The sequence below is a fragment of the Phaenicophaeus curvirostris genome, chromosome 6, assembly GCF_032191515.1.
Source record: "Phaenicophaeus curvirostris isolate KB17595 chromosome 6, BPBGC_Pcur_1.0, whole genome shotgun sequence".
In the NCBI taxonomy this organism is placed as follows: domain Eukaryota; kingdom Metazoa; phylum Chordata; class Aves; order Cuculiformes; family Cuculidae; genus Phaenicophaeus; species Phaenicophaeus curvirostris.
The window spans coordinates 44,196,878-44,222,330 of record NC_091397.1 but is presented as its reverse complement, the minus strand read 5'-3'; the positions used below and the strand labels follow the sequence as shown (position 1 = coordinate 44,222,330).

General features: G+C 36.1%; 1 protein-coding gene across 2 annotated transcripts in view; it reads right to left on the bottom strand.

The window, feature by feature from the left end:
* The window catches only part of NEK11 (NIMA related kinase 11), a 96,858-nt gene that overhangs the window by 33,932 nt on the left and 37,473 nt on the right, over nucleotides 1-25,453 (bottom strand). For both annotated transcript variants that reach the window (XM_069860007.1, XM_069860008.1), the window contains 6 exons: nucleotides 21,097-21,246; nucleotides 20,936-21,014; nucleotides 20,340-20,428; nucleotides 16,378-16,497; nucleotides 14,226-14,319; nucleotides 13,255-13,393 (listed from right to left, as the gene is read on the bottom strand). In XM_069860007.1, coding sequence (XP_069716108.1) covers nucleotides 13,255-13,393; nucleotides 14,226-14,319; nucleotides 16,378-16,497; nucleotides 20,340-20,428; nucleotides 20,936-21,014; nucleotides 21,097-21,246 — 671 coding nt within the window. The remainder of the gene's footprint in view (nucleotides 1-13,254; nucleotides 13,394-14,225; nucleotides 14,320-16,377; nucleotides 16,498-20,339; nucleotides 20,429-20,935; nucleotides 21,015-21,096; nucleotides 21,247-25,453) is intronic.

The following is a 25,453-nucleotide window of genomic DNA, read 5'->3' as shown; positions in this document are numbered from 1 at the left end:
ATTCTATGATTCTATGACTTTTGTTTACACACCTTTGCAGAGCCTAGCACAATCTCCAAGGTCAGGACCTTAATCCCGTCCTTCGTTCTGACATAAAATAGAAACCAAGCCTGGAAGGTTCTTGAGTAAAAATGCAGTGCTAGTGAGGTGAACATCAAGTCTATCATATCAAAAGAGGAAATTAAACTGCTGCTGCAGAACCCAGGGTACCCTGCCCTCTTTGTTTCAATAGCTGGATGGGGAGAAAAACAGCGCCACATTTAAGAGGGTTTTGACATCGTCTGCAGCCCATCAGACTGCTTGCTCATGCAGGATTCCTGACCTGCCTGAACTCAGTGAGTCCAGATCACCTCTTTCCTTGCATGCAACAAAGTCACCCTGTATGGCATATACATGGTAGGCAGGGACTCTGCTTTCTTTGCAGACTCTTGGAAAACAAAGGTGATGGTAATGTCCAATATAAAGGTTTTTAACACTGTGCCAGCTGGTAGAACACACAGGCTGATGGCTGCAACATAGCTGTAATACAGTTGTCCCTCAGAGGACTGTTCTCCCTCTGATCCAGCATACGTATAAACTCCTTATGGAGCTGAAAGGAGGGTCTCTACTGGTTCTTCTGCCCTCTCACAACCCTAATACATCAGTTGTGATCTCTGAAAATACATTATGTTTTATTTAGCTGTGCCTATTGCACTAAGGTCAGTCATCATACTTTTTATTTGCTTACAAAGCACTTAATTCAGAACAAACTCAGCTATTGCTTACGTATTGCTAAGCAGATTAGGTACAACATTGAGATTCTTGATTTATGCTATTAGATATTCAAAAGAAAATGAGCTCTAAATAATAAAATTCTTCTTTAGATTACTTTCTATATATTACCATGATGTTAATAGTGGAAAGAAGGATAAAGACCCATTATTTAAAGAAAAATCATACAAGCAAGATTATTTCCCAAGAAGATAAGCTATGCAGAAAACAAAGGAATGCGATACTTGTAATATTTTGCTTAAATCCACCAAGAGCTTGTTTCAGGTCTCATGGTAACTTGGCAACAACAACAGTTTCCTCCAAAGAGAGGAAAATACTTTGATAAATATCTTTAATTTTCTCTTGCCTTGAAGTCATAATTGGTGCATTGATGCAGCATTCTCACATTCCAGTGCATGCAGAAGACAATGACTAAGACCTCTTTTATTTAAAAAAAAAAAGGAGAAGAACAAAAAAGAAAACAGAACAGCATAATACATAACCATTTTGACCACTTGCATTCACAGCAACAAAGTCACATTTGGCTCTTAAGGACTATTGAACTTCCTTGCACCTTTGGAAAAAGGAAAGATTTTCTCAGTTGTCAGTTTCTTAAGGAAAAAAACCAGTTTTATTTAGGTACTCCTCAGTCTGTGCAGTGCTACAGACAGCAAAGCTAAAGCAAAGCATTCAACTGCTCTGACAAACATGCACTGTCAGTGCTATAATGCACTCTTAATGTTATGGTGACAAGAACCAACACACTGAAAAGCGGTGTTGTATAGCGGCTGTTAGAGGCTATCACATCTCTGCTACCAACACACTGTCTGAGAACTTGAACAATATAGAGGGGGAGCCAGGATGCAGAAAAAGCTGAAACTAGAGGAGAGGTTTGAAACACAGAGATACGTTTCCCTGAGCTACACAATCCTGAATGAGAAATGCTACTGCAAAGGGCAGCAAGGGTTCTGTGCCCGTCTGCAGTTCTGCTCAATATCCGTATGATTTGGAAAAATAAGATAACTCTGTTATCATAATTTAAGCTCACTCACATGGATTTGGGTTTGGTTTTTGTCTGTTTTTTTTTTTCCAGTGCAAGACAAAAAACTTCAGCTTTAAAAGTTCCTATCGAAGAGAATTGCAATCTTTTGGTCAAGTACAGATATGCATTTTTAAGCTTTGAATTTTCATTGTTCAGAAAGTCAGTGGAAGCTTTGGTCCAGCTCTTCTAAACTAGGCTGAAAAATTCTCAGAAAATGCTGTTTAAGCAATGAATTAAGGGATGTAACAGGACTTCTGTGCCCATGAAAGCCTTAAATGATCCTTTTGGCTAGGCACAAAAGGACTATGAATTTATTAAAAGAATTACCTTCTGACATGGCCACATACAGCATAGACATAAAGTAAAATGGGTTGTTCTAAATGAGAACCAGAAATATAATCAAAGTTAAACATTAATATTTTATAACTCTACTTTTAGCATTTTAAAAATGAAAAAAGCCTCAATTCACTTGTGGGCTTCACTGAGTGATGATTACCTATTGTGAAACGTCTAGAAAAAACAGAAATAAAGAGCATGTAAATCAGAGTAGCCTTATGGGGATCGACTACTACTTGATATTAGAAAAGAAATAGCTAGTTTCTAAAATGTTTTTCCACTGAAAAATTACCTTTCTTAGCCAAAATGAAATTTCCAAGAAAAATGTTTTATTTGAAGGACACTCTTCTTTTCCTAAAACTTTCCACCTCCTGGTATTTTATCAGTATGTACAGAGACAAAGCATAAGAGGAAGAAAGGAGTTGCTAAAAGGAGCTGTTAACAAAAATCAGCAGCAAGAAGTAACAGCAACACTTTCAACACATTTTTTCCCTAATTTTCTGAGTGGGTTTTAGTTTGCTGTTTGTAGTTTTTTTTCTGATTCTCTAATTGTCATGTATACAAAACCAGGAGCTCTGGTAAGCAGTGACAATGACGATGGTGCCATGCTGCCTTCCAAGCGCAGTTTAAAGTTCAGTAAATCTAAAAATTCCCCAAGTATTCAGAAAACCTTTTAGTACCAATGGATGAATGAAAAGAAAGAAAAATATAGTGATGCAGTCAATAACAGAGAGCACTTAATGAGTCTTGGAAACCAAAGAGGCCCTATTATTCTAAATGTTGTGCTATTATTCTATTCTAAATGTTACACAGTTTCCAGCAGGAACAGAGCAAGAGCTGTAAATTAAAGGAAAAATGACCATGAAGCTACCTTATGACACCCATTTAAAACCACCATAGTCCTTGAGTTATTTTAAACTTATTTGATCAGTCAGAGCACACTTTCAAATAAAAGCTCCATTTTCCTGCTGAATCTGGCAGAGATGGCCTTGCACCTCCCCCTTCTATGTGATAACACTGTTCAGAAGGAAAGAGTCCACATATTAATACAAAAAGCTGCCCTTAAAACAGTCACTTCCTTCTCCCTGAGATTTAGTTCAAGAGTGCCAATTTTAGAGGCATAAATTTGGGATGTTTTCACAATGAGAACATGCAGAAGGAGTAGAAAATAAATGGGAATGATTCAGATCCAAACTTGGTGTAAGCAGCTGCGCGTATGAGAGACTAGATATAGCAAAGATATAAAATAAATTTAATTTGGATATAAGTAGTAATATAAGTTGTATGTTGGACAGGTACAAAAAGAAGTAAATCATTGCAATCAAGCAAATCTAGGGAAAAAGTGTTGAGACCTTAAATGCCCAGATGAAATTAACTGGTGAAAGCTAATGTATTTGCTAGATCGCAGGTGCACATTTTGCTCCTCAGAACAGATAAAATAGCATAAATCAAGCTCTTTCATTTCTGCCACCTTACAGTTTCCTCCAGCTAGCTACTTAAAGCTAAACTGGTAGAAACTGCAAACTATTTTAGTATTTACAGTTACTTTCTGAGGAAATTCTGCTCACTTGGAATTGGCTCTGGCTTCTTACATCACCATATAATTTGTCCCAGCTCCCCAAAAATGGTGTTTAGTTTGATAAGCGAGCCAGAAAGCTGTGACTGGAAGGTGCACTGGGATTCCATATGTTTTGTTTGCAAGTAAATGCCTGGTGCTTCTTTATTTACATTGGTTTAATCTTGAGTCTAAAGTGCAGTATAAAGTTCTACTGCCCTATAATTAGGACAACCTGGAATAAAACCCAGTGTTTTTCTAAGAAGGATTTAAAACATTTAAATTATCTGAAAGTATCTGGTATAGAACAGTACATAGCTATTTATATATATATATATACAGTCTCGATGCATTTGTTTCTAATTGCTTTCTAAACTTACAATGTTTTGTAAATGTTTTTTTAACATAATGCTTTGAAAGAAGTGAAGGTACTTTCCATGCAGGTTTTAAAAAGACTTGGCCAGAATGATTTTAACTGTAGTTATTGACCAAGGTTAATTTTGAGGCAGGCTCTCTTTATCAATGCCAAAATCAATCAATAAGAAAAACAGACAAAAAAAAAGGTAGGAGCTATACAGTAGTATAATTTGCTCTCTCCCCATACTCTCAGAGTCTTTGGGATTTTTAAATTACTGTTGTGCAAAGAAATAATTCTGCAAGCTTCCCTCTGGGAAGCTGTAAGAGCAAGACTTCTTGTAAGAAGTAACCTGTGAATTTTTGTGAAGCTATGAAAAGATTTACGTAGCTAGGCATACAGATTAGTACAGAGCTTTGGAAAAGGTCTCCTGAGGAGGTTTTGAGTAGAGTTCAACTCCTGATGGTCCTCAAATAAGTAAAACATTTAAGTAAAAACTCGAAGATAACACACAATGCATAGAAACATCGACATAGAGGTTTCTAAATTACCATAAACACTAGACTCCAAAATGTCATAAAATTCCCAAGAATCTCTCTTCAATTCTATGGCTACCCTCATGGAAGAAAAGTTTAAATAGGGAGCTATAATCAAAGCAATAAATTAGCTCTCCAAAGGCAATACTTCTAAGGAAGAAGTCCTTAAGCATGAAGAATAACACTTCAGTCAATTAAAAAAAAAAAAAAGCAGCATTGATTAATTTTCCTATTTGTGGCTAAGACTTGCAAACTTTCCTAAAATCTGCTTTTGCTTAAAAGATCAGAATTACTGTTTATTTAACTGAATCTGGGACAAGGTGGGATCTCAGCGTGAAACTAAACAATGAAAACATGAGACACATGATCTGGGAGCGTGCCTACACCCTCAAAACCTGCTAGAGTCAGAGAAGTTTTGTCACCCCATGTACCGAGGACTGGTAAGTGTAAATGCCAGAACTAAACAGGCAAGTTTCTCTCAGCAAGCACCCCATGGTATCAGTTCAGCAAGCAGCAAGTCAGGGAATAAGCCTTATGACCCTGGAGGTAAGGCAATTGTATGAAAGAGGAAGCCAATGGGTAAGCCACAGTAGAAGTCACTGCAACACTCCCTTCTTAACTGAGAGAAGTCTTTCTTGTTACTAAGGATACTATAACAATAATCATAGAATCATAGAATGGTTTGTGTTGGAAGGGATCTGGAAGATCATTTAAGGACACCTCCCACTGGATCAGGCTGCTCAAGGCCCCATCCAACCTGGCCTTGAACTCTGCCAGGGATGGGGCAGCCACAGCTTCCCTGGGCAACATGTGCCAGTGTCTCTCCACACTCATAGTGTAGAATTTCTTCCTAACGCCTAATCTAATCTACCTTCTAATTTAAAGCCATTCCCCTTCATCCTATCACTACATTCCCTTGTAAAACAATGTAAAGTAATGCAGGAAGGTGCTTAATGTCACTTTTTATAAATATTATTCTGTTCTATTTTGACTTGCCAGACTGAAAACCAAAGCAAGACATCATTTTCTTAAAAGCCTTCAAGCGGTGTGATTGCCTATACGGTCATATTTTGGAGTGTTACTCGGTTACCCAATCAGTACACGTAAGTAGTGTTTTACAGGCATTAAATAAAAGATGCATGTGCAGAGATGGTTAAAGATGTACTCAGAAATATCATAGGCAGAAAGGGTGAAAAAAATACCTTGAAAATTCTTCAAAGCAGCTCGTAAAAACAGCAACACGCACACACACACACACTATTTTATGATTGAACATTTCCTATTTGAGAGTAAACGGAACTTTGCCCACTTGAAATTCAAGCAGTATATCCATAACAATTAGCAATGGAAATAGAGAAATAATGTATGCAATTACAGTAATGTGCCTAGCTATTTTTGACTTCTAATTAAACCATGGGTTTGCCAGATATAATGTATTGCAACATATTAAGCTAAGGAATTTATTAAAATCTTTGCAGTACACAGAATTAAAAGGAATATAACACAGATCAGAGAGATAATACAATATGTCTCTTTACTTAATATGCCGTTAATCTTTTACATTCTTTCTCTGCATATAGAATTTAAGTACCACAAGTACTTAGCTTAAGCTATTTTGTTCCTTCCCAATCACAAATATGACTATTAAGAGCAGAGCAGTGGCATATGCCAACCTGGGGCTCTTGCAGAAATGGATGTGAATGCAGGTAAAGCCCCAACTACTGGCAATCCAAAAATGCAAGAGAGATTATTTTATTGGTGGCTGTTAACATCCAGCCAATGTTTTGCTGCATTGTCTTTGTCATTCCAGGCACTTAAGTGCTGCAGTGAGGACAAGCCCTTAAAAATATGGATACATTTGTATATATAATTTCTTGAAAACTCTGTTTTAAAAAAGAGAATCTTCTCCACTCGTTTACCATGTCTCAACAGCTGTGAAACTGATATGAATATAAAGTGGCACTTTTAGCCATGAATGCCAGTACGTGTCTTGAAGTTTTCATGCCCGTTTGACTGCAGCTTGTTGAATTTAACGCTCCTTATGGCTCCTCAAAAGAAGTGTGGAGTTTTGGTAATGGAGATAGCTTTCAATCCAGTATCTTTCAACTGTAAAAAACAATCCAGATCAGTAGGATCAAAGATGATGGTATGGAAATGGTAGGTTTTGTTGCATCTAAATTGCACTGAGCTATCTGGAAGCACTTTTAGATGCAGTTTATGATTTTGTAGCCAATTTCAAGGTGAGTTCTACTGTAGAAATTGAATCAGAAACCTTGAACATTTAGCTATTACAGTTGTATAACAGGATTATGCCTTGCTCTTCATGCTTTTTTCAACTGCAAAGATTGAATTTCTCTATGTAGAGGACTTTCTATGTAGTAAACTAAAAAACTTTAGATATTCCACACTAATTTCCCACATGGATAAATACAATGCATGCTCTGATAAAGGTTTCTCTGGATTCTTTAGAGGTAAGTCCACATAATTAGTACTTCTTATTAATTAAACACCTATGCGAACATAGAGCCAGTCGACAGGAATCAAGTATGCAGAGTTGAGAGGTATTATGCTGTAAAATCCTGCTTCATTAGAAGATGCTGTAACCAAACTAAAGGGACCTGCACTCAAATAATCAAGGTGATGTAGTGATACAGTTGCAAATCTCCATCCTACCTAGTCCAATTTGTGGTAGCCCACACAGAAAAGCCACAGTAGTCTTCCAGTACTACAAAATCTGCGGAAAAGATTACCCTCAGCATCTGAAACTCCTCTCAATATCCAGTTCTCTGGAAAAAAAGTGAGTATGTGCTCTTCTGGTTACAATTTTTTATAATTAGAAAGGTAGACTACAAGCTCAATAGTGTTCATTAGTAGATGAACTATATTGCTACATTAGAAAGCAATGGATTACTTACACAATGGTTCCACTAGCTCTTTAGAAGGAGGACACATCATTAAGCATTAAACATCTAATGAATCCGTCTAGATGGAACAGCCTCTGTCCAGTGGGCATAGGAATATACTGACCATATCCATGCACAACATCGAGGCTGGATGTAGCTCATGGATACTTTTTTTTTTTGGTTGATAGTTTTTTCTCATGTTTCAGAAAATCAATCATTTTATTCCAGCTGCACTCATTATCGTACATGGAAATGAGCAGTTAAATACACATAGTTCTTTTTTTAAAGCATTTTTTTTCTTATAAAATTACCTATAGTTGCCAGCACTACAGTTTAATTTGCCTTACCATGATTTTCACAAAAACACTATTGAAAGCTAAGCACATGCACTGAACATAGAGTGATCTCCAGAAAAATGTACATTGGCATATCTATCCTACTCTAAATGGTAATTTCTATAAAGAAATCAGTCAAGAGATGGGGGTGTGGAGGAAGTGATGTTACCCAATTCAATGAAAAGTGGCTTTTCTTTCTGATGATAATCGAGAGTTTGAATGATTTATTGCCTAGGTATGGATAAACAGAAAAAGGAAATACAGATACAGGTTCATCCTGACATGTCACTTCATTGCCATGATTTGCAAAATATGCTCTTTAATTGCACAAATAATTATTCAATAAAATGAGCTGGAAATATGTAGCAGAAAAGAAAAAATCCAAATAAAAATATGAAGGGAATTTAGTTATTAATCATTAGTAATTTTACACTATTCTTTGAATATAAATTAAGTGTACAGATACTAATACATATTGTCCATGGACAAATAGTTGTATTTAACACTGGCAGTGGCTCAGTGGTTCTGAGTACAATCTCAGTATGAAATTTACTTCAGCTCTTTTGTTTCTTGCTTGTACTTGGAGACACTGGAAATGGAAAAGTCATGAAGATATCTATAGTCAAGCAAAACTGTTCCCAGTAGTACAATATGTTCTTAACTGTTCTGTCCACCCTAATCTTTAAATTATTTGTATGATGACAGTTCTACAAATTCCTGGACACACATGACGGAGACATCAACGCTACCCAATGAATATTAAACACAACTATAAAACATCTTCCCATAAATATCTCAACATCAAAACATAATTTCTTTTCACTTTTATTTCCAGTTAACAAACCTAAAAATTTTAATGTAGATTAAAGCTATGACACAAAATATTTGCAAATGAGTAAAGTAGTTGTTCATTTGTTTATATTTACAAGGGTTTACTCTTCAAAGGAATGTCTTAGTAGTCTAATTAGCTGAAACAATACATTAAGAGTATATACTGTTCTAATGGTGCACTCAACATACCACTTCAGCCACTTAATTAATATGCCTAATAATAATTATACAAGTAATTTTTCCCGCTGACTCATTCTTCGCAATAATGTTGCCTGCCTTTTTACAAATAAAGGGCACACTTTTTACTCCAGATTGTATAAGTAAAGACACAAAACTGTTAAGAAAATTATAATAGTAACTTAAGAGAAACAGAAATTTAAAGCAAGTATTTAAATCTTCACTAGTTCAAGGAATGTTCCCTACCCATCTGCCCTGACTCTCTGAAGATCTGCAGTGTGTATAAAAGTAATAGCCAAACTAAAAGAATCTTTTGCTCTATCCTGAATGCATAATAGGGCTAAATCGAGGAACTGGAGAGACAAATTCCCAGAAACTGAAGATTTACAAAGATATTCCTTAATAACCCAATATGTCTGCCTACTTATCCTGTTGACAATGCAAGTCAAGAGGATGTATGTCCCATGACTGTGTGATTATGAGTTCTTCTAACCATCTAGGCTGATGTTTCAGGAAAATACCCTCCATTTCCCTGCAAGCTCATCCAGCACTGCAGAGCAGCTATTTAACCACTTCCCACTGCTGCAAGCATGCTGATCACGAGGAGGGTGGGAAGGGCACAGAAGCAACACGCCACTGGGTAACAGACAGCAGCACTGCATGGCCAGACAGGCAGAGTTCTGCTTTGCTGAAATTAGTATGCACAGCACTGCCTTCCAGAAGTTAAAACAGAATGCGTTGCCAATGCAAAGTAGGACCATGATTATATAACAATATACATTGAGTGACCCTGAGAACCAGAATGATGAAGAAAATTCCAAGAACAGTGTCATGGCATTAAAACCAAAATAATCTTTTGTAAATTATGAGAGAACAGGAAGGAATAACTTAAGCTAAAGGATTTAGGTTTGCTAAAAGTGACTAGTGTTAAAACATATGAATAATAGAGAAGTATTATATAGACGTATTACACAGAAGGATATTACTGTTGCCTATAAAAACGTGAGGAGAATAAGCAAAGGAAGGAAAAGAACTACTTAAGCTGTGAGGCAATAAGGGAACACATCTTAAAGATGTTAACACTAAACAGCCAGAAGGAAATCTAAGCCAGAAATAAGAAGGTTCACAAGCACCACAATATTTTGACCCGGGAACGGCTTTCAATGCAGAGAAGCAGGGGGAACTTTCTAGAGTGTATAAAACAGGTTAATTTTTTTTTAGGAAAGAGGAAGTGCAAATAGATGCCTATGGCAGTTACAGTCTGGACTTGGTGGTCAAATTCACGCTTGTACTCTTTCCACGGAACAGAAACAAATGCTGGGAAAGTGGTGGGATTGGGGAAAGGGCTTTCTCTCTAGCAGAGCACCAACAGGAGCAAGGATAATGGCTCTGGAATATGTGTGTTTAACACACAGCTTCCTCTCTTGGCTCGTTGAACAAAAAATAGCATAACTTGCTGTTCACATAATTTTTCTCTGCTGCCTACTCCCAGGTTAAAACTGGATCCCTTTCTTCTTGAGCTTAAGTAACACAAGCACAGAAGATTTCCAAGGTTATTTCTGTCCACAACAGCTCATATTTCTTGATCTTGCCATCCTCCCCAAGTTCTTAATTTTCTGCTGAGCCGTGGAGGATGTTGCAGAACATCCTCCCAGAAACCCAGAAGTGAAGAGCTACAGCATGCCAAGGTGCACCAGCCTCTGAAAGCTGATCTGGCTCAGCAAGTGACATCTGAACAGTCAGATTTAAAAACCATGCTCTCAGTCCCACAGAACTCACCAGTGTTCCCAGTCTCTACCAGAAAAGAATAAATCTGCACAGTATAGCTGGATGGCACAGTAAGGGAACATGATGTTGAAGAACTAACTGAATTTTATTGTTTAAAAAATAGTATTCACATTGCCTGTAGCATTTCTCTGTAAGAATAAGAATCAAATTATTTCTTTAACTTTCTGAAGAAACTGTTGTACCAACTGTCAACAATCTGGATGAACCTTTTCAGTAACAGACTGAGTTCATCTCAACATCAAAGCACAAGGTCCACTCAGATCTCTTTTGTACTCCAAAAAATAAAACCTGCTTGAAGACTAACAAAGTGGTCAGCAATCTGTAATTTTAAATGTTCCTCAAGTGCACAGGGGTGATGATTAGAATGAAAAATGTCCAGAAGATCACTGCAGATTATATAAAACAAACATGGAGAGAAGTTTAAACTTTCCAGTAAAGTCTAAAGCAGTTAAATGTCTTTGACATTGCTGAAAGTCGTCTATCATGGAGTCCCAAACCCCAAACTGTCATAATGATTTTCATTTATCTAACTACACTGCCTTGTTTTTCCCAGCTTTCAGTAAACATAACTACCACTGCTAAAATTGGATCAAGATGGCATGTTTTTTAAATCTACTTAGTAAAGCTTTGAGCTTTGTATTTGACACCTTCCCCAATGACACACAACTGTGTTTCATAATGCTTTAGATAATTTTCAGTGAAAGCAGAGTGTAAGGTATTTTATTCTCCGTGCCGCTCCCTAACCCTTTAAGAGCCTGGTCTTTCATCCCTCCAAGCCCTGCTCTTCTCTTCTGCTCATGTTGCAAGGTTTTTTAAAGACTGCAGATTATAAGCCAAACACAAATTGAACTCTCACTACCTGTTTGGATTGGGTTACTACCCCTAGCTATTCCCCATGAGCTCTTCCCATTCCTGAGAGGATATTTTAGGTCTACCCTGAAGTTACTTAAAGGCTGCTGCTATTGCTGTGCCTTCTTGGTGCTCATGAAGCTTGTTCAGTGTTTGCAGTCTAACTACTTCTGCTAACCTAGTATGTATTAGTAAGATTTATTAACATGTAAGACAATTTTATAAAATCATTTTATAGCCTTGCTTCTAGCTTCCTTGGGGTTTTTTTCTGAACTATAGCCCACTGATCAAGAACCAAATTCTACTGAAAATCAATAGCTGCAACTGTTTCTACATTTTAAAATACACAGGTGCCATTAATAACTTAATTAATAATTAGACATATAGGACATGCATGGTTGCACTGAAATGTTTAAAGTAAAGAAGAGTATTGATACCGAATAGAATAAGTGACAGCTTTGACATCAGCTTCAGCAGTAATAAGGTATTCACAAAGTGAAGACGAGAAACCATGTAATTTCTCCCACCAATCCCTAGATCTTTTTTCTCATGAACCCATCCCTTCAATGTCAGAGACTGTGGCAAAAGCACGTAAACATGCATACATTTTTGTATAATGGATTGACCCAACTTATGCATCACAGATATATATATGCATCTAATTTCTGTCATTATACTTTAACAGCTTAATGACCTCTAAAGGCAGAAACATGAGTTTCTTTCCTTTTATGCATGTTGTTCTGTTTCTATTTAGGTATCTTTGTATGCTTACCCCAGTACATCCCCACCCACATTTACTGCTTTCTCTTGGTCCTCTGTTTGCAAGCTTCCCTACCCCTCCCCCAGGATGTATTTCCAGCAGCTGGGTTCTCTCCTACACAGATCATCCCTCCTTATACTGTGAAATAGCAAGCCAACCACATAGACACAAATGAGGCCATATTGAAATAAAAAGCCATTTGCTATTACAAAAATTCCACCTCCACAACAAACTGATTTTGATGCCTTTAATTTACTAATGTATACCTTCATATAAACCAGCATTAAAAGGCAGAGCTATTAGAGAAAAACAGATACTTAATAGTATATTGATGCATACCTGCAAGATTATAACATGATTAAAAATTTTTCACCATAATAGCGCTTACCCAATAATTCTTAAATATTTAAGAGTATGACACTTTTCCCAGACATTGCAGCAACAAAACATATAAAACTGCTCTTAAAAATGTTTTCCTCATTAAATATTTTCACCATCTGACCCCTTTTGAAAAGCCTGACTATTTGTTCGTCTGCCTGCAGAAAAGCACATGCTATATAGTACTTTATATTCTTTAGATGGTAGCTAAACATTTGAGGACAGCATAGACACGCACAGTTTAAAGAGTTTCCATCTGCTTCTCTCACTGTTACAGATAAAGAAAATGGCATCAAAGTGTACCAAACGTGCAAATGCTCTGAATTCTTGTACTTGTGTTTGCACTGAAGAGACAATTTAGGAAAGGCTGTGTAAATTTAAAGCAATTTCCTTCTAACTCAGCATCTCATTTAGAGAAGATGCATTGACCTCCATCGCTGCTCACAGGTCACTCAAACTCTGGGAACGCAGACCTCCTGCTATGTAACATTGCTGTACACCCACTATACATACATCCACATGGATTATTCTTCTTCTTTCTTTGTAAATCATTTGACTGCTTTATAAGTCTGACCACTTTTATACTGCAGTTTCCTCACCACATATTAACTACGAGGGACAAAATCAAATCATTTCAACATCAAATTCTGAATTCTTACCATGGTCTGTAAGTTCAGACATGCAGAATTGACCTGATGTCTCATTTTCACTCGGTTCATCACGTCCTACGGACATATAGTTGCATATAACGGCTGGCTGCGAATGAATTAGGGGTTTTGAAGTCTGCTCATCAGATTCCTTAGTCGCACGAACCAGCATGAAGAAACAGGTACAGTTAGAGCTTTCAGCAGGATCACAGTGCAATGGTTGCCCTGATCTACACAACTGCTGGAACTTGTATTAGGCAAACAGTAAAAAAGAATCCCAAAGTTTTATTTGTAAATGATCAGGAGTGACTCAGCTATAAGCAGAGGCAAATTTAACAAATATTTTTCTCCAGCCACAATGGGAAATAAAAACTAGGCAGAAGAAAACATAGAAGACAAAACACTAACTAAAATGTTATTATTTCTGTGATATTTTCACTGAGGTCTCTACGATAACACATAGTGCTACAATTGAACAGGCCTGCCTTCTGCTGCAGATAGCTTCAGAGACCTTAACAGTAAATGACAGCTTACACTGAGAGTCATTTCAACACTTCATTCTTACTAAAAAGCCAGCTGAAATGTTAATATTCTTAACTATTCAAATGAAAAGAATCCACAGGCACACTAAATTAGCGTTTAAAGGATTAAAATGCTAAACTTATCTTGAAAATGACTGCATTTTTAATCCTGATGTCATGCAGCATGTCAGTAAGTAAGTTTCAGAGAGCGGATTTAGATTTAAGGGTGACTTAATGTAAGAAAATTGTGCAATGAACAGAGAGTTCGTCCAACCATATCTGAATACACTTTCCTTCACCTTAGATCCACAGGTTCACCTAAGTCCAGAGTCTGATGCACTTCCAAATTATTAGTCTTGGAACAGGACTGTGCCTCTAGTGCTGAAGAAAGCATGTAGGAAACAGAGAAGTATTGGTACACTGTACATATATGAGGCCACTGAAACAACTGCCTATACTTACATGCAGGACATTGGCATTCAGTTGCTGAAAATTACGGGACCTAAATTCTTGCATTCTTTTGATATTTTCTTGATATTTGTCTTCTGCCAGCTGTCTGTAAATAGAGAATGCTTGTGTTGAGGATGCAATATCAGGGCCTGCACAAAACAATCTAGAAATACATGTGGAAATGCAGAGTCCATAATCAGACTCCAATGATGTCAAACACTCACGGAATCTACTCACGTGAGGTTAGTTTTAGTGAACTCACAGAGATTTCAGGCCTTATTTCCAACTACTATCATACTTTTCTTTCACAACTTGAATAATATAATTAAGAAACAGTAAATTATTAGTGCCAGGGGTTTTTTTTGTTTCTTCCAAAGGTTCTAAATACTTCGGACATCATTCCACCAGGTAGTCCAGGGACCTTTCAGCTGAAGACAGGCATGCAATACTTGCACGCTATGAACGCATCACTTGGGGGAGAGTTGGTAACTGCTCTTTTCTGCACAGGACTACTTAAGTGAGGTGCTATGTAAAGCAGCTCTTTTTGTTTCATTACTATGTTCACTTCCCATTCATCTCTAGATTTGCACTGCTGAAAGCAGATCTCCACTCTAAGAAGGGACTGGTTTTGCACTGCTTAAAATGCTTTCAACAAGAGTGAGCTGGCAATAACCTAGAGCTGAATGTAAATCTATCTTAAAGATTCATGACCAAGAACAAGATTTGAAGATTAATATGTTGTCTTCGTATTACAAAATAAATATATTTACTTTTGTTGCTGGGGGAGGGGGGAAATTAGAAAATCTACATAGAAAACACTAAAGTGCAAGAAAGTAAAGAAAATGAAAAGCAAACTAGAACTATCCTGCAATTATTATTGTTTCCTAAACACCATTTGTTTTTAAAAAGTGAAAGAGATAGACTTCCTCATCATAAATTTCATGTAAGTCCAAAATCGTCACACCATATTATTGAAAACAACATGCAGAAGAGGTGTTAAATGCATGTACTGTTTTCAATTATATTTCTTTATTTTTAATTGAGAATAAATCTACATATATCCAATATGGAATGTAATGGTATGTGTCAGACAGGCATGTATGCTGATTAGACATATTTTCCAAAAGGACTTGAAGGCTATGATACTTCTGTTTGTATCCTTTGGGTACGGGAATCACAAACTGGCACAAGTAATGCTAGGATGTTATTTTACTGAGCATTTTCACTCAACTGCAATTACTACTGATTTCTAGATATACACAGCTGCAGAGTTGGAGGCTGTAAGTTCAGACTCCATGTCACCTCACAACATTTTTCTATACTAGGACATAATTGCCTTACTGAACTGCTAATTTTGCTTTGGCACAACAGGGCTTACATGCCAATTCTCATGATCAAATATAGTTATTCTCTCTATTACCTTCTATAAATAACTGAGTAAAAATTTGTTAATTTACACTGCACTTCACAAGATGCTTTTGAAGAAAAAATTAAAAATTAATTAACAATGAATGTGTGCTTTTCTGATTTTCATTCAGAACAGATAAAACATTTAATAATTTAAACTGGGAAAAACTCAAGTGTGTCATCAAAACGTATATTCTTTTTATTTAAAAAAGGAATCAATGCATATACACATAGCCTTCCGGCTGTTTCTCATACTCCACTCAGAAACAGTACTTATTCTCCTTCAAATCCCTCCTTTTATTATGTCTCACTCAAAGAACCATAAATCATAAAGCCCATTACCCACATTTGATCATTTGATAAGTCTATCCTCTGAGCTATTAACTTCTATTGGCAAATCTCTTAGGCCAAAACAAATGATAAAAGATGGATTATAACTTAATATCCAACACCTCAGACTGTGCAATCCTTAAATGACAAGTTATTACTCCTATTGTAACACATCTGAAAATCTCTCATATCTTTATTTAACCAGAAACACAGTGCTCAAAGTACCAGTTTTGAGCTAACGTTCTGACTTTTTTCTTACATAAATAATTACTGTGATTTAAGTCCTACAAAATACCCATTCACTTTGAGTAGCCAAAAACCCTTTCTATTTTTATTTTTACCTTTACAGTTCTAACTCTCAAATTAGACTGCTGGGTGGGGAAAACTGCATGGATAGGGCACAATGCCCTGATTATTCTGAACTTACTTCAACTTCTTTGCTTTCTCATCTGCAGCATGTAACTTCCTCAGCCTCATTCGTTCCCGGGGTGTCATCTTCTGTACTTCAGAGAGCTCCTGCAGAGTTTGCAAATGAACTTTCCTCTGCCTGAAAATGAATGCACACAAACCCATCTTCATATAAAATGTAAATATCAGTATTTTGATTTGATATTGAAACATAGAGATATTTCAATAGAATAATTAGAAAGTCACAGGTACTATAACAGACTAAATAGACCTTAGTTTGGAAAGCAAATGCCTCTTTTAAATTGAAATATTTAAACTTAGACTTAGTTTCTTGAAGAACGTGAATAATTTCAGGTGAGAATGGGAAAAGGTAAACTCAGCTTCTTAAAAGAATAAATGTTGAAGCACAGTGAAATATTTATCCTTGTCAGGCTTCATTATTGAGCATATTCTAAGAACAAAGGCAGTCGTTATATGAGAAATAGAGAAAAAAAACAGTATTACCGATACATTTTATATTGATTGCTACAAGCTGTCTAGAATAAAAGAGACTATTAATGTGTATTTAATGACAGTTATAATTACCATGTTGTCCTCTTGGATTTCTAGTCCTAATCAATAATACAATTCACTGGCAACATAGTCTCCACAGACCATGTCTGAAAGCTGGGCATGAATTATTGACATATGCATCTCAGCTGTAGTTATCAACACGGGTTATTAGTCTTATTTCAGAAAAAGGATATTAATCTTAGATTTTTATCTCACATCCTCCAGTAAATGCAAAAATTAAACCATAGTTTGCAATGCATTGGCAGTCATATTTCATTTATGTCACCTTTTCTATCGTTTATATTGCTGATACAAAGTAATTATTTCAAATTACTTTGTTCTTATGAGATAAATTCACTTCTGATCATCTAAGGGACCAGTTCTGTAACCATATAAATTGCAGCTCCTTCTGGACTATGATTTTGAAATCAGGATTTTAATAAATGAGAAGAGAAGTTTTTATTGTGCCCTTCAAATGTTGGCTATAGAGGGAAATAGTGTAAAGATATGAATATTAGTATGAAATATAGAAGACTAAGGACAAAGACAAGAAGAGCTCAATTATTCATACGAATGGAACTAACTCTTCAAGTATGAATAATGTAGACATAATTCTTGAGCTTTGTAAAAAATTTTAATTTAAATTATAAGAACGTCTTGGGGAAAAAAAGCTATTTTTTATCCAAGTCAAAACTGAACTTGTAAAGCCTTACGCTTGCTTAAATATTTTAAATTTATGACTTGGGACTGGAATAAAACAAGCCATTAGAGACTTTTACTAGAAGAAACTAGACTCAGCTATACATGGCAAAAATAATTCCTAGTGAGAAAAAAAAAATCATAAATATAAAGTAGCAATGGTTGGGGAAGACACTGTAACAACCAGCTTCTTGTACATTCACCCAGACCAGAGTATTGCATCATGACATCAGATGTCAGAAATTCACTCTTTTTAAATTATTTCTCCTCCACTTTTCTTCTCTCTACCATTTCTCAGGTATTTTTATTTCATATTATCTACCTCTTTAGACCCAGGATTGCAGAACTTATTTTGCACTTTGCTTACTAGTAGCAATACTGACAGCTAACATTCTCATAAATACAATGAAATTTACCAAAAGATTATAACTTTATGCATATTCCAAACATTTAGTCAAAAAAATCAGACTGTAGCACATTAGAAGATGTGAAGCTTCTCTTAGGACTTTTTTCTCAAACTGATGCCCTGATTTTGAAAATCTCAAGGTAAATTTCCATGCTGAAACAAAAGCAGTTGGCATCCGTTGCTCCAGAATTTTTAGGACATCTGGACCTTTGCACAGAAGCAGCTGACTTTCTATTTCCTTTTAACAGAAGTATAAAAACACAATGTTCGTAGTTAGAACTTGCACTTCATCGTAGAGAATATGGACTTGCTTTTGAACAAGAATAGTTACAGAGTATGGGATATACATCAGTGTCCTACCCATATGTTAGCGCTCTCAATATCAGATGCCCATTTGGAAGGTGATTAAGACTGAACACATTCAAACTAATGACAATGGATGAGGGCTGGAATATAAGATATGTTACAAATAATAGAAAATAGTTTTATCATTCTGTTCTGGAAGCATGGAGATATTGGAAGTCTAGGTATATATTTTGGGGGGCAAAAATCCTTCTTCCTCAAAGCATTTACAATCTTTTGGTGCATACAGATAATTTGAAATCCTGTACCTGTTAATAATAATAATAATAACAACAATAACAATAAATTTTAAGAAGCATTAAGCTCTTAATGTAATTCAGATAGAGTTGACATGATAACTGGACAAAGTTTCAGTGCCCCAAAACGGTTTAAGGTATATCTCTGAAGTTACCTATATTTCATTTGAAGAGGTAGGAATCCACTCAGAGTTAATAGGATCAACTTGAATACAGCAGCCACAGGCAAGAGATACATGTAATATTTCCCGTCTGACTCTTGTATTTCCAGTATACTAGCAAAAGGTTATTTCTAGCAGAAGCAATCATGTAGAATAAAACAGCCATGTTGATCCGCTCCATTTGCTGATATTTATTAGATAGTTGTTGCTGGCCAATACAGGTATAAATTCTTGTTGCATTTTACATCTATGCTTTCAAAGTTAAACAACCTTTTATATTAAAATAAACCATTTATATCAAAACAGAGAACTTTGGTCTAATAAAAAGACAGACTAATCTGTTGAGAGACGGCAGGAGCAGAAGCGACAGCGTGGAAACCCAAACCACAATTTCTAGAGATGACAGCTCTACAGATACACTCTCAGTAGTTGAACTGGATAAAAAAAACATGTACAGAAGGTTTCACTGTGTTCAATTCCACTGTCTTTGCCCCACTGTCTTCCTACCACTGATACTAAATAACACTTCTTCAGAGAAGGTGAAGCTCGCTACCTCTCCAGAAGGAAGACTTGCAAGCAGCAGAATTGGCAACATCTGCAAAGTGACCACAGCTGCAAAACTGCACGTCCTCTCCAAGAGCAGAGGTCACAAAAAATGAAGGAGAAAGGTTTATTACCCTAAAGACAATGCTAATTCTGTATTGCAGCATGGGTTTCTTTATCGCTGTCGCTTAAAAACTCAAAAGTTGAAGTCTTGACAGTTATTTAGAGGAAACATGAAGCAGGAATGTTCATTACATCCACAGGATCACAGACTCCTGATTTTGCATGTGCTAGCTGACAGAGCAAAACCACTTACAGAAAACTCAGGGAAAGGAAGCAAACGGGAGGGCCAGCTGCCATCGAAATTATAGAGCTAATTTACACGGCAAGATGAAATTGCACATGCTGACATTTGCTTTAATCATTGTAGCGTTAGAATTTAATGTAGCTAATTAATTTAGTATATATTCAGTGCCTAAATGAGAGATCATCTGCGAAGTCACTACTGATGTAAGAGCCAAGAAACTTTGCTAGCCTTAATTTCTCACTACAGTTACAAGATAAATATAATAGTATCCTATAGTCATATTAGCTAAATATTTGTTTAGGTATATGCGCTTTTAGTTTGGTACCACTTAGGAAAAATAGCTGTTGTATTTTACATATACAGATACACAAACAACAGCACTATACATGATTGTGACATAATTAAACAACGATCTAAACTTTTGAAATGTAGAAAGGTCATAATTTAAATACTAATTGGTATTAAATTAACATATACTTTTTCTACACACACATGCACAGCTTCCACAGTTATATAACAAATATATTTGATCTGAAAATATTTTTTTTCCCCATGTAGATTTCATTTATGCATTTCACTAATACAGTTGCTCTTCTGTATTTCTGGGGAAATATAAAGCACTACAAGATTAACACAAATGTTTACAACGTGGTATTATTTGGCAACACTGTAATTTCATATACTGCTACCCATAAAACAGGTAAAAATACTTACACGACATCAAAAATGGGAGCAGCAGCTTCTTTTTGCCAGTTAAGTGCCTTGTCTTTCACAGTCTTGTTTGTGCACTTGTACTCTATATTCTGCAAGGAAATAAATTATAAGTGATATCAACACTTGTGGCTAAATCAATCCAGACATTTTAGCTATAATCCAATACAATTCTAATGTAAAAACAGACTGAGCAGGTTCCTTCCCCACCTTTCTAGAAAATCAAGCAACATATACACTGAAGCAGGGATGGAAAAAAAGTAAGATACAGTTTTTCATTAAAACTATGACTAATCAGAACAGTTTAGAGATTTTATGTACCCAGGCCCAAATGATCTGCATTTGTTATGCATATATGCCCATTCTCCTTATTGCTGACAACATTAACATTCAGCATGTAAAGTGTCAAGGGCTTCATTTCTCACTGCCTCACTACATCAGTCATATTTGTAATTTAACTCTGAAAGTCCCCTGGATTAATAATCCCATAAACTGCTATCTAACTACTTTTTCTCAAGACATTTTCTCTGCCTCCACTCTGCTTTTGCGAAGTACATACTCAAATGCTAAGTGTACAACTATCACTTTTTCTTGTATACCTTTAGATGTTCTTCAATATAAGGGATTTTTAGAATCTCTGCTGCTGCTGGTCTCAATGAAGGATTCTTATTTAACATGCTGAAACATCAAAAACCAGAAGTCATAATTAAGTGATTTTTCAAATTAACTTAAAAACCTGCTAAATAAGAAAACAACATACCTGCACAGCACAGCATTCAGTTTGCTTGGATATCTATCAGGAAGAGAAGGTGTATCACCTTCTACAATTTTTAACATAACAGACAAAAAACTGTGTCCAGTAAATGCATGGTTCATACAGCACATCTCATATAAAACGCATCCCAGAGACCTTGAAGAATACAATAAGAGGAATAGTATAAACAATATTTTTGCAAGTAGCATTCATAGTGACATTACAGTAAGTAAAATTACAATTGTATGCCTTTTTCTCCTGGGAATAGGATTATTTCTTTATCATGCTACTCTTTTCACCTGAAATATATTTATTCAGATCACAAATTATTAACTTTATACACAGGAGAAATCATCATTCTATTTTCATAAGTGCAGGCACAAACTTAAATTCTATCTATATACATACAAATAAAGTAAAACCCTAGTCTATGAACTTGTTTTTAACTGGTTACTCATTAAGTTAGGAATGAAGTATTTTTTTAGTCACTGACTAAGTACTTTAGTACTGTTTGGACATAGGTTTGTTTTTGCAAATTAATTTCCAGCAACAAAGTGAGGCTAAAATTCAAGTTTGGATTAAATAATACCAGTTTCTAATAACAGAAATGTCTTCTGGTGTGATTTCACTTGTTTGGCCACATGCTCCACGTAGATTCCGTAACTGGTTTGGACTCAAAGAACTATCAAATTTTAGATGACAGCAGCATATTGCAATACTTAAAACTAAATTTCCTTGAAATTTTATTTGGAGAAGGAAAGAAAAAAATTGAACATGCAGGTCTGGACACCTAGCTGAGTACCAGTATCAGTTTTAAATCATTAAGAACCAGGAGAAATGACTGCAAAGAATTTTAAAAGGGCTTCTGGTTTACCATCACCTTATTTACCAAGCTCTTATTTACCAGTCCTTATAGAGATCATAAAAGATCATCAAGTTGAACTTTTAAACATAACCACTCTCATAATAATTTATAAAATGACTGTTCACAATAGTCTGCACTTCAACTGGGTTCTGTCTGACAAATGTTATTTAAAAAATAGGGAGGTCAAACTTCCTAGGCTTTGAGGGATGCTCAGCATTACCTTCAGTTTGCAGCCAGGAGAACTGAGACACTGATGTGTGCCTTGATTAAGGTCATAGAAAATGCTGGTGAGAGCAGCTTAAGTAACCAGCTTAAGTATCAGAGGAACTTCACTCTTAATGTAGTATTTGTGGTATTTATAACTTACAGAAGCAGTATGAAAATAAAGCACAGTGATAGAAGTACGCATAGGTGAATAGCTTTGATGAAAAGAGTAAAAACATTATCTTTGAAGGCAAATCATTAATGAAGTTCAAATTACTCATTTCAGTTAAAAAGAGGTTGAATCGATTCAGTCCATCTGGCAATAAAAGAAAAAGAACAAATAATTTTAAAGCTGAAACCCAAGCTTTATGTACAATGCAAATAAGGAAGAGGAGAGAGAACAGGGGGCTTTCTGACTGATATTTCTCAAGCAGTATGTAAAATTCCCAGAACATTTTTGCTAACAACTACAAACGACCAGCTACTTCTCAGACCAACTACTGAGGAACAGAAATAGCTGCCTAATTTTTTTAAGGCTTAACTGTCAACCAGCTTTCTAACTTCGAAAACCAGTAAACAGTAACACACAGATGCTGATCTATATTTATGATGAAACAAGATAAATCTTGTTTCAGAAATAGTGAAAATACTTAAAAAACAAAAAGAACGAAAAAGCCCCGCACACATGGCATCTTAAAGTGTCAAACAAAAATAGGAAACAGACAGAGGGAAGAAAAAAAGGAAGGAAAATCCCAACTTGACAGACTGTACAGTAACTGCTTTTTGCAGAATCAATCTGTTTTGGAGGCTGCTTGATTCTGGCAGCTAGAAATTGCTTAATGAGCCATTAGGAGCACCGTATTTGCCACATCAGGGAAGCCCATTTATTCATGTAGTTTAGCACTCTGACTACACCTGAGGCTTTGGAGGAAGATGAAAAGAACACCCAGGGCATTCTACTGCAGCCGGGACTGCGAACAGGCTACCCAGGGAAAACCCCATCTGTCCTATGAAAGAAAAGCAAATGAAAAGGAAAAGAAAAAAAAATTAGGAAAAAAGAATAAAGTTTTTACTGCAGGATACAATTCTTTGATATGATATAAATACCTCCTAAGCTGAGAAATGCTGCCCTAGGTCCAAAAGCAAGGCTATTTCTTCCCAAAACAGCTGTGGAGCTGCGACTGCCTGAGGGTTTTACCAGCAATCTTTTGCCTCAGGACTGCATTTCTCAGATGTGTTTCTACATTCCATTCTGCATGTTGTAAGGAGCATATTCAGCAAGAGAAAACTGCTTCCCAATTCCCATGACAAATCTGCTCTTTACTCAAACATATAATTTAATTACTTCTATAATTTAGCTTTTGTAACTGCCAGTGTTATAAAATTCTAAAACAGTCATTCAGCTACCCAGCCAGAGCATTTGGTCTGATGGTTCCCTGTGCTCGTGAGCAGGTTTGACCAAGGTTGTAAACGGCACTTTGTTTCAGTGAAATTGGTGTGTGACCATTTGACAGTGACATCACCTATGCTCAATTGTATCATAAAACAGAGCATCTGGACAAGCTTCAGTGTATTCTTTACGATATTGACTGACAGATCTCTAACGTCCCTCTTCTCAGGAGAAACCACCCTGAGGTTTGTGGTGATACAAACAGCACTGTTGTCCTCTTAACATCTTCTGATCTTTGATACATTATAGGCCTTCAAATGTTGTAATATCCAAGTTAGCTTTTAAACTAAACTCCAAAAGCCAGCTATCTAAATGCATACCCCTTTGTGGCTTATATCTCTCAGTCTAATCATCCCAGAAGGTCTTAAGAATTTGCTGACTCCAGAGTTTGTAAGTAAAATGTACATGCACACATGTACCATCACAACTTTTTCAGCCACTGCTTTTCAGGTCTGCAATGCTTTTACTGCTATTTTTTGGTAATCATTCTATATAAAATTTGGCAGTAAAAAAGAAATCCATTTTTTTGATTGTTAATATTAAATAAAAGGAAAAATGGGTGAAAAAGCACAGACAAGCAAGCACAATTGAAATGTGAATTCCAAGTTCTGGGTTGTAGGAAGCCAAATTTATCCAAACCGTTCAGACAAATCATCTATCAAAATATGACAGTATTTGATGGAAGACATAGAGTACAATGGATTTAAATGTGACTGTAGCATTGCTTTGACTCTGGAAAAAAAAAGTTATTTATACCTCTTGTAAAGAATTTGCTAAGCCTCTAAGTGAAAAACGCATGGTAATTGACAAGTCCTGGGCAAAAGAGAGTTTCTTGGCTAAGGAAGAGAAGTTCCTCGTGGGATGAAAGTCTAAATGAGTCAGGGCACACGTCCTCCTTAGTGCCCCCAAGTGAGGGCTAAGATGTTCCTGCTGAAGACAGCTCCACCCTTGGATGAGTGTCCTGGGTACTGCTTTGGGAAGATAACGAAAAGCAGACGGTATAGCAGAAAGCTAATAGCTAGTGACTTGTTCAGGGGTCGGAGAAGGGACATTTCTGTTCTTTTTAAAAAGATACTGGACAAAATTCTACTTTACTCTGTACAACGTCAACAATTTATATGGATTGACACTTGTAACAATGAATGGAACTTTAATATATAATTTACATTCCATTTCAATTGCAATAAAAGAAATTTTTCTTTATAATAGCTGAGCACAAAAGGCAGATTTTCCTGTCTGTTTATTGGTTTTGACATTTTTTGAAATCTCCTCTCCATATATTTTTATTGACTTTGTGTATTACCTGATATTTAGGTTGATATAGATGAAGAAGAGAGACTGACATCAAGTCCATCTCCATTCAGCTACACAGACCATGAGATGATGAGATTGAACACTTGGAGGTGTTCAAGGCCAGGTTGGATGGGGCCTTGGGCAGCCTGATCTAGTGGGACATCCCTGCCCATTGCAGGGGGTTGGAACTAGATGATCTTTAAGGTCCCTTCAAACCCAAACTATTCTATGATTCTATGATTCGGTGATTCTTGACACATCCATTGTCTGTCATTGACTGGATTTAACATGCTAACTGTGAAAAATGGTTGCTACGAGGTGAAAATACAGATGACTGTTCTCAGCTTTTAGAATTACATCTTGCAGTCACAAATATATTTTGAAAAGGCAGAATCGAGCAGAAGTCAAGTAAATTATGAAGTAAACAAACTGCATTCCATTGGTCAAATGTTTTACAAAGGGAATTTCCTGACTTGAAATAATTCATAAAAGAAGGAACCTTCAGATTAGCATACCTACAGAAACAAACGCTTCATAACAGAAGAAACAAG